Source organism: Trachymyrmex cornetzi, unplaced genomic scaffold (genome assembly GCF_001594075.2).
Source record: "Trachymyrmex cornetzi isolate Tcor2-1 unplaced genomic scaffold, Tcor1.1 scaffold95, whole genome shotgun sequence".
Lineage (NCBI taxonomy): Eukaryota > Metazoa > Arthropoda > Insecta > Hymenoptera > Formicidae > Trachymyrmex > Trachymyrmex cornetzi.
In genome coordinates this window covers 252,846-262,865 of record NW_017300300.1, presented here as the reverse complement: position 1 = coordinate 262,865, position 10,020 = coordinate 252,846, and the positions used below count along the sequence as shown (strand labels likewise).

The window sequence follows — 10,020 nt, the reverse complement described above, 5'->3', positions numbered from 1 at the left end:
AGCAATTTCTGTAATAAAAATATAGATATAAGTATAAAATAAAAAATAGATACAAGTATAAAATAAAATATAGATATAAGTATAAAATAAAATATAAATATAAGTATAAAATAAAATATAAGTATAAGTATAAAATAAAAAATGTTTATATGACTTTTTTTCATCCTTACAACGAGTGGAATATGCTCTTAAAGTTTGTAGTAATTATTTCTGAAACACTGTATATATGGGGCATTCCACACTAAATCGACGACCTTCGTCACCGACCTCTGCCGATTTTTTACTGATTTTTTAATACACTATATTCCTCATATTAAAATATGTATTCAGTTATTTTTTTAGATTTTTATCTCCATTAGTTTCCTAAATACGAATTTTTTAATATTTTCAATTCATTTTATTTCGTAAACGTTTAGTTAAACATAACTCCTGTTTACAGTATTGAAAAACAAAAAATAACCATATCAAATTGTTTGTCTTGAAATTCTCTATTAGAAAAAAATATGAAAAAAAATTCAAGTTTTTGTTTCTACTCGAGAAATTGAAGTAAACAAAATCAGTTTTCGTCAAGATCAACATTTTTTACAAAAAAATTCTCCAATATTCTTAGTAGAAATACAAAGAACTTAAGCCGTATTTAATTATAATCAAAATTTTCGTTCCATTTTTTAATTTTTCAAAATATTAAGTCTATTATTTAATGTTAGTAGATTTTTAATCTGTTGACGAGTTACATAAATCATTACACAAATCAAATGCTTCAATTTGACGATAAAAAAAACTCTTTATTAGAAAATAAAATTAAATGAGTTGGTCATTTTTTCACATTAAGGGGATGCTGGAGTGTCCTGTTTTACCATTTAATTTTTGAAGACTCTTTTCTCTTAATTGTGTTTATGGATTGAAAAGTCCTTCTCCACAATTAAAGTATCGATAACAACACAGGCTGCCAGCTACAATTTAATACGAAAAATGAAAGAAAATTTAAAACTTACAGTTTTGTTATCGGCTTCTGTAGTCGACACGTCACAATATGTGCTGCATATAAGAGTTTCAGATTTTACCTGTTTAAAATAAGTAGCTAGCAGCCTACAGAAAACCTCGAAGAACAATACTATGCCTGTACAAATGAGCTGGGAGCTTTAGTGTAAGAGGAAAGAGTCGCCAAAAATTTCGTTCGTATGCTACGAATAAAACTGACGTGAAGCCATGAAACCGAGCAGTATTTTAGTTGATCTCTTTCTAAGAGATGGCGTTGCAATATGTCAGATAAGGACAGATGAATGCGTTTGAGCGAGACACAACGATATAGATAAGTATAAGAAATGAATGAAAGATGTCACTATTATCGAATTTGGAATGTAAAAAAGTCTGTACTATCGACTTTGATTAACTTCGACCGTCACTCCAGCATCCCCTTAATCGAGCTGTATTTCTTAAGGCGTATATCGTAGAGCTGAATGAATTATTGCATCGTGTTCAGCGACCAAAAAAATATACAGTGCCACATTTAAAATCTAGATTAAATCATTTTAATGAATTAACATGCATGAAATCAAACATGTATTAAGAAAAATCGAAATTTTGATTTAAGAATCGTTTATTAGGGACCTCTAAATCTTAATATTTATTAATAACAATTTAGGAGTGTTCTTTTGGCATGAAATAGAAGCTTTTGAGCTGAGGTCGATAAAAAAAAAAATTTTTTTTTATCAGTCTAGTATATATGTATATATTAGTATATACCTCGTTTATTGACAGAACTACAATCTTGGGTTACTAAAGTGTACAATAGCTACTTTCAGTAGAAAAAGCAGCTTCGCAATTGTAGTAAAACTCTTGAATATGGTTTATACATTTAGATCCAATGAGGAACTAAGGGCAATCATATTAAAGAATTTTACAACAGTTGCAAAGCTACCTTTTCTACTGAACACAGCCAATAACGCATGCGGCACTGAATAATGTGCTTGAGTTTCTCAACTTGATCGTAACCTGTGCGGATTGTAGTCTCTCCATGAAGGCAGTTATAGTTAATATACAAAAGTCTATGGATCAAACTCACAGGTATTGTTCGTGCTGGAATAGGTGGAGGATATTCCTGTCTCTCTGGTAGTGCAGGAGGTTGATTACTATTTTTTGCATTGACCAATGGCCGAATATCTTCCTGTACCGCACTCATACCTCCATTTCTTTCAATGAAATCATAAATAAACTTCCGAGTGCCTTTATCTTGAAGTTCATATTCCGAAACACCAGCATTATTAAAAAATTGTTGTAATTGTAAATCTACAGAATCTAATTCCAGACCTTTATTATTTACATCCCATCCTAAATGTGCCACATGTCTGTAAACAGATATATGTTTACATATATATATATATATAAAATTATTATATATAATTAATGGACATATTACATAAAATAAAATGTTAATCTATACCTAAAATTCGAAGGTAAGCTAATATCATCCTTAGTTAATTTACGCTTTAGATCTTGTTCGCTCTTTTTCTTTTTAGTTTTGTACATTGAACTGCTAGAAGCACTTCTATTGACACCAACTGTAGCAAGTGCACCATTTGACAAATTACCCGATGAACCTGATGTAACAGTAAAGGGTGATATGCTACTTTGATTCTTCCAAAGCAAAGTAGTATTACCTTGCATTTCTTTTGCTTTTCTTTCTTGCCTTCTTTGACGTTTAGCATTTAATTTTCCAAGAAGTATATTTCTATTTAAAAAATAAAAATATCAGGAGATCAAAAATTATTTCTATACATCATTCCTTTTATCATGTATATTTTTTAATCAATCTAATTTACTTATAAAACTTTCATTCATTCTAATTCAGAGTGTTTATCAACATCTTGTAAAAAAATTTCCTAAGAATTCCTAAGAATTTCCTAAGAATTCTTGAATTCTGTAGGTATTTTTGCTTAAAATTCTAGATAAAATTAGAGAATTTTTAAACAATGTTTTCAGAAAGACAGAATTTAAATTTTAAAATAAAATTCTAAAAATACTCTGAATACCAATAAAATCCCAAATTTTCAATGGTTAAAAAGAAATCCCTGGGAATTCCAGATTTTACTGTTATTCATATTAATGTACCTTAATGTAATAGCTTCAGTTTCGCTTGCAAAATTAAATGCAGCCATACAATCCTCCGCCTCAAATGTATGAAAATATGACATTGGTGCTTTGTAATCCATTGAATTATAGATTTCATGTTCCCATATCATTATCTTCCTTTGCAAACAATATAATCGCAAAAAGAAACTGCGTCTTGGATTATCTCTTATTAGGGTAATAATACCTGTATTCTTTTTAACCCAATCCTTATGTAAGGGAGCTTCAGTCAAATATAATTGTATAACACCAGCTGCTAAACACTAAAATAGCAATATAAATAAGCGATATAAAAAATAAGTGTATAGACAACATATTTTATTTTAATTTTAAAAAATATAAAAATTTCTATACTCAACTAAAATTATTTTATAATTATGTGACAGTCCTTATAAAAAATGTTAATTAATTCTGTAATATACTTATCCAAATAAAATAATTTATATACAAGTTATAATTATTTTTTTGATATAACATTTTATTTTAATATTTCAACATATTTTATAATTGTATCAGTATACTTTTGCTACTTATATAAATTTACGCAAACAAAATGAGTACACAATTTAATTTATAAATAATAATAATAATATAAATATTCTTTCGAACAACCGTGCATATGAATACATCGTATACAAGAGAAAACGCCATCAATTCAGTCAAAGTTAGATATTTCGAATATATAATACAATTAAATAAATTTATTTCAGATATGATTGCGAGCCGATAACTTTCGGATTCAACACAGTCTGAAACACATTATTAATCCCCTTAAATTCCCACTAAATTAATTTAGAATAACTATAGAAATTATTGCAAAAAATATTACCTCAGCCAGGGTTCATCGAAGATAATAATATTTTCACAATAATCCTATAATTTATTTAAATTTATTAGGGGAAATTTAAGGGGATTAATAATGTTTCAGACTGTATATATTGAATCCGAAAATTATTAGCTTGCAATCATATCTAAAATAAATTTATTTAATTGTATTATATATTCGAAACATCTAACTTTGACCGAATTGATAGCTTTCTCTCTCGTATATGATAATATAAATAATATAATTGTAAATACAAAATTAAAAATGTTCAGATATATTTACACACAAAAAACTTTAAAAAATAATGAGTATCGTATATTACAAATCTCCATTTTATTAATAATCATAACTAAAAAAAACTAAGATTTTTTAAATATTATATTTTCTTTAATTTCATCTTTAATACCTAACTGAATAATTATAACTATATGCATTTTTGCAAATATATGCATGTATCTTTTCAGTTTTTCATTGTTATAAAGAGTTATTAATAAAAATTAAACATAACTATTAAAGATATAACTAAATAAGTTGTCTAACATTATTCAAGACAAGCATAAAATGTAATGAAAAGGATAAAAGGATCCGGCTATTTTATGGAAATTGGTGGAACTTTCTAAATTATTGATATGTAGCTTTCGGCATCCCAAACAAATGTTTTCATGGGATAACTACCAGAAGTCAATTTTTTGCTCCCTATCAGTTGATAAAGTAAAAGCCAATAAATAGGTCTAACAGCAAACTATAATGTCTGTGATTGCTCCTAAATAATTCTCTCACTATACTCTCATTATGAGAACAACAAAATATCCCATTTACTTTTTTATTTCAAAGTGTAGAAGATGCTGCAAATAGAGCATGAGTTAAGGGATCTTGTCACACACATACATACACACACATATACATAAAAGGAGTCAATTTAATGGTTCTGGTTCATGCTGAGTAGAAATTTTTTCGGAGCAATTGCAAAGTAAAGGTTAATAAATAGGCCTAACATACCAAAATTTTAGACAATTCTGCCAAAATTCAATTTCCATGAAATTGACAGGATCTTTGAAGGTAAAATTAAAAATAAACTATTTGTCAATTAAACCAATGCTGAATTAGTAGATCAAACGTTTCGTTTTATGCATGATGCATCATTCTATCATTAACTGCATTCGTCAGAATGTTTATTTTGCAACTGTTGAAAGTTTTCTTCGCGTTGATTGTATTATACTTTTAGATCTAAAAGAATGATCCTATCTCGACAATCATAAAATGGTTGCAAAACTGTTGTGTTGTGCTGAACGCAGTCATACATTGCTTAACATTTGATGAACAAAAAGAATAAAATGATACTTCATGTAAATCATATGTAAAACAAATCATACTTAACGAGATATTCACATTAAACATTGATAATTATACAAAAAAGTTGCAACCTGGCATCGATTTCCTATTAACTGGAAGACATGTTCATTTTCCTCCGGTTTCAAGAGTATTGTACCTCTATGCATATCCGTATTGTCCGACTTCATGTTATCGTCGATCAAGGTTAAGATCGTCACGGAGCCAAATATTAGGTCTAAGGTCGTTTCTCTTTTACCTAAAACGTTTTCTTTATTATCGTTGTAACATTAATTTACATTGATCTATAGCCCATTCGCGTAGTCGCACACAGAGATAATCGTCTTAGAGAGAGAAAAAGACGAGAATTTTAAATATATATATATATATATATCATTCCTAAGCTAGGAATAACTTTCAATAAAAAAACGCTCCTTAAGTCTTTGATATTCTACGACAACAAATACTCTCGACAAATACACGAAACCAACAGGAAAAGACTCTCAAGTTAGCGATGACACTTCCCATCTGTTTCTATCATTGTGGAATTAATAAAGGTGCATTCACATGCACGCGTCAAGCAGCGGGAGCAGCAACCAATCAGCTGGGCGATACGGGTAGTGACACATGAGGTGCATCCAGAAGCACGACCGCTCATTGAGCGCTCATTGAACTCTTGTATCTGTTTGGTCTATATTTTTCGATCTAATGGAATATGCCAATTAGATGCAAGAGCTCACTGAGCTCTCAGTGAGCAGTCGTGCTTCTGGATGCACCCAGTGCGTGCATTTGTTTAAAAAATATCCACACAAACTTGCATAGCTGCATAAACATATGCATAAAGAAAATTATCCAATCGCATTTCTCCCATAAAAACGCACGTAGAATGTGATTGGATAATTTTCTTTATGCATACATTTATGCGGCTATGCAAGTTTGTGTGAAACATCTTTTATCCCGGATCTACAATAGGTGTTTTAAGCCTTAAGTCGTAAGAAATTGACCAATTACAGTCGAATCCGAGAAGAATAAGCGACTGTGATTCGCCCATTTCTTTTGGCTTAAGGGGATGCTGGAGTGACGGTCGAAGTTAATCAAGGTCGAAAGTACAGATTTTTTTAAATTCCAAATTCGACAATAGTGACATCTTTCATTCATTTCTTATACTTATTATATATCGTTGTGTCTCGCTCGAACGCATTCATCTGTCCTTCTCTAACATATTGCAACGCCATCTCTTAGAAAGAGATCAACTAAAATACTGCTCGGTTTCATGGCTAAACAGTCATACATCGTCGATTTCTCACGCGCTAGACACACAATTTCGTTCCTTGCGCTAATCTTTTTATTTAGGCGTCAAAACTTAATTCTAAAGATACGACTGTAATCGTCTATTTATTCTACATGTCTTCCTGCCCTAATTTCGAGCATATAACGTGCATATAATTTTTTCACGAAGTAAATATTTGGTGAGCTGATAGCACATGGATACAGGAATCTGTAATTTATTATTTTTCCCAGTTTTGGACACAAAATACACCAGGAGCAGGTACATTAGCACGGATATTTCAATCGTTGAGAAGGAATTTTTATTCTGTGCAACTAATACGAAGAACCGCGCAAGGAACATAAACGCTTGCTTTATCGGTAAAAAAGAAGACTCCAGCATGCCCTTAAGGCTTAAAACTCTATTGTAGATCCGGACTTCGGGTATATCCATATAAACTTGCATAGCTGCATAAACGTATGCATAAAGAAAATTATCCATTCGTATATCTCCTACAAAGACGCACGTAAAATGTGACTGGATAATTTTATTTATGCATACGTTTATGCGGTTATGCAGGTTTGTGTGGATATATCCTTAAAGTCTATCGCACATGAAATGCATAATAGAGCATAAACATAACATAAGACCGCTGGACCAATGAGCATCCAGCATTAAGTCGCCATATTGATTTACATAAGATGTTCATTGGTCGAGCGGTCTTATGTTACGTTTATGCTCTATTATGCATTTCATGTGCGATAGGCTTAAGGCCGCAGCACAGACGCTTGCATAACGCATAATGCATAGTGCATAAAGGAATCAACCAATTGAAATTTTTCTTTTCCATGGAATGGTAGGAAAGGAAAGCTTCTGATTAATTGATTCGCTTATGCACTATGCGTTATGCGTTATGCAAAAGTGTGTGCTGCGGCCTAAAGAATAAACAATTTCAACCTATCAGAAACCGTGTATTCCGATGTATCCGATTTCTGACAGGTTAAAATCGTTTAATCTTTAAGCTGAATTTTTATCTGACGCTACGACGTTAGATATTGTAGACCACGTATAACGCCGCATGTGACGGCACCCTAAGGAATTAGGAATAAGGCTCGATTTTCATCTGACGCTACAACGCTCATTTTCAGCGTTAAAACAGATTACGTGATCAAAATTGACGAACATCAAGCATCAATTTTGATCACGTGACTTGTTTTGACGCTGAAAATGAGCGTTGTAGCGTCAGATGAAAATCGAGCCTTATTCCTAATTCCTTAGGGTGCCGTCACATGCGGCGTTATACGTGGTCTATAATAGAAATCGTAGCAATCGTAGGGTCTTAAGTCGTAGAAAATTGACCAATCATAGTCGATTATTCTTCTCATATTCTACTATAATTGGTTAATTTTCTACGACTTAAGACTCTACGACATTTATATGTACTTGACCGGACAAAACCTCCGGTTGTAAAAATTATTATTTTAAATCGTTTGTATTTCGTATGAAGAGTTTTGAAGTGCAAATAAAAAGGTTTGTGAGTCATTGTATTAATTACAATTAATCATTCTTTTTTGGACCATGTACTTGACCGAAATAATTAACCGGATTTAAATTCAACAAAGTTTAAACATGGAATCGTTTGTATTTCGTATGAAGAGTTATGAAGTACCATTAAGAACGTTTGTGAGTCATCCAGATATTTTTAATTAAATATTAAAATATCATGTATTTGACCGAATTATAGATATAGGCGCTACGGTCACGGAAATTCCGTTGGATAGGTAGTCTCTCTAGTATTTTGATATTCCATGACTGTATTATGAAATTTGCTTGAACCAAATCGATTAATCTTCCGGAGTTGCAATTACAATTTGCACACCTTTTGTTACAGTTGTCTATTCGTGCATTGCACCACCTTAATTTACAATCAAAACATAGTGCACGCAATTTCATAATACAGTCATGGAATATCAAAATACTAGAGAGACTACCTATTCAACGGAATTTCTGTGACCGTAGCGCCTATATCTATAATTCGGTCAAATACATGATATTTTAATATTTAATTAAAAATATCTGGATGACTCACAAACGTTCTTAATGGTACTTCATAACTCTTCATACGAAATACAAACGATTCCATGTTTAAACTTTGTTGAATTTAAATCCGGTTAATTATTTCGGTCAAGTACATGGTCCAAAAAAGAATGATTTTACAATGACTCACAAACCTTTTTATTTGCACTTCAAAACTCTTCATACGAAATACAAACGATTTAAAATAATAATTTTTACAACCGGAGGTTTTGTCAGGTCAAGTACATACGAATCTCTACGACTGCTACGACTTCTAATGAAGACCCCGCTTAACCTGCGTAAGGCTGGATACTCATGAGGTGTATTTACCGCGTATCGAGTAACCGCGTAACCAATCAGAAGCGATCCACTGTTGTGGTTTTGCGTTTTACTGATTATTGATTAGTTACGTGGTTATGCGATACGCGGCAAATACGCTTCATGGAACATCACCCTAAGGGTGATGTCCCATGCAGCGGATCGTGCGTAAGCGGATTCGCGTAACCGCGTAACCAATCAATAATCAGTAAAACGCGAAATCACAACAGCGGATCGCTTCTGATTGGTTACGCGGTTACGCGATACGCGGTAAATACACCTCATGGGACTCCAGCCTAAGCGTAACCTGCGTATTCTAGTAATTTACTAGAATACGTTATTTTTTATTTACTAGAGTACGCCATACTGAAAGTCGGCATTTATTGGGCGTAATTCGCGGAAGATTAGAGAAATGCGGAACTAATGCAACCAATAATTGCTGATTAGAATTTCTGTTGTAAACTCTAAAGAAATGCTAAACGAATTTACGATTGGTTTTCGTAACCTACGCAACTCGAAAAGTACGCCTCATGGGGAACCGGCACTTTTCCATCGCGTATATATGAGTGGATGATTGAATAAGTTATTAAAATTGGAAAATTTTATGAGACCACTCTTAGGCTTATTCGACGCGTTTTTGCATGAAATGAAAGAATCTTGCAAAAAAAAAACGTCGTTCTGCCTTGTGATTTGAGATATTAAGCGTTAAAGTTGATGACTATTGAGGTTAGGAAATCTGTCACAGAGGCAAAATGAGATCTATAATTTTACTGTTCCACATGGGTTTCGACTTTTCACGCGATGCAAAGGGGCGCACGACTTTTATAATTGTACTGTTGCAAAATCAAAACCCTTGTATTTTTCAGACAGAATAACCTAAAATGAGCCAGAAATTAGATTCGACGCATAATGGTTCTATCTAGAGATGGGCGATCTCAAACGATCTGAACGTGAATCGATATTTCGCCCCGATGTATCGATATTTTAAATCGGATTTTTGCTTGGCCGATTAATCAGGAGATCGAGCTTTTAAGCCTAAATTTCGATCTCGATCCACAATGGGTGATTGGTTCGT

General features: G+C 32.1%; 1 protein-coding gene across 4 annotated transcripts in view; it reads right to left on the bottom strand.

The window, feature by feature from the left end:
• LOC108769803 (neural Wiskott-Aldrich syndrome protein) overlaps positions 1-5,621 on the bottom strand; it is a 42,277-nt gene extending 36,656 nt beyond the window's left edge. For 2 of the 4 annotated variants that reach the window (XM_018521005.1, XM_018521004.1), the window contains exons 1-4: positions 5,380-5,621; positions 3,112-3,392; positions 2,444-2,731; positions 2,066-2,348 (exon numbers count right to left, since the gene is read on the bottom strand). In XM_018521005.1, coding sequence (XP_018376507.1) covers positions 2,066-2,348; positions 2,444-2,731; positions 3,112-3,392; positions 5,380-5,475 — 948 coding nt within the window. In that variant the 5' untranslated portion in view covers positions 5,476-5,621. The remainder of the gene's footprint in view (positions 1-2,065; positions 2,349-2,443; positions 2,732-3,111; positions 3,393-5,379) is intronic. The other 2 variants (XM_018521006.1, XM_018521007.1) reach the window with 2 other exon arrangements.
• Between the last annotated feature and the right edge of the window lie 4,399 nt (positions 5,622-10,020).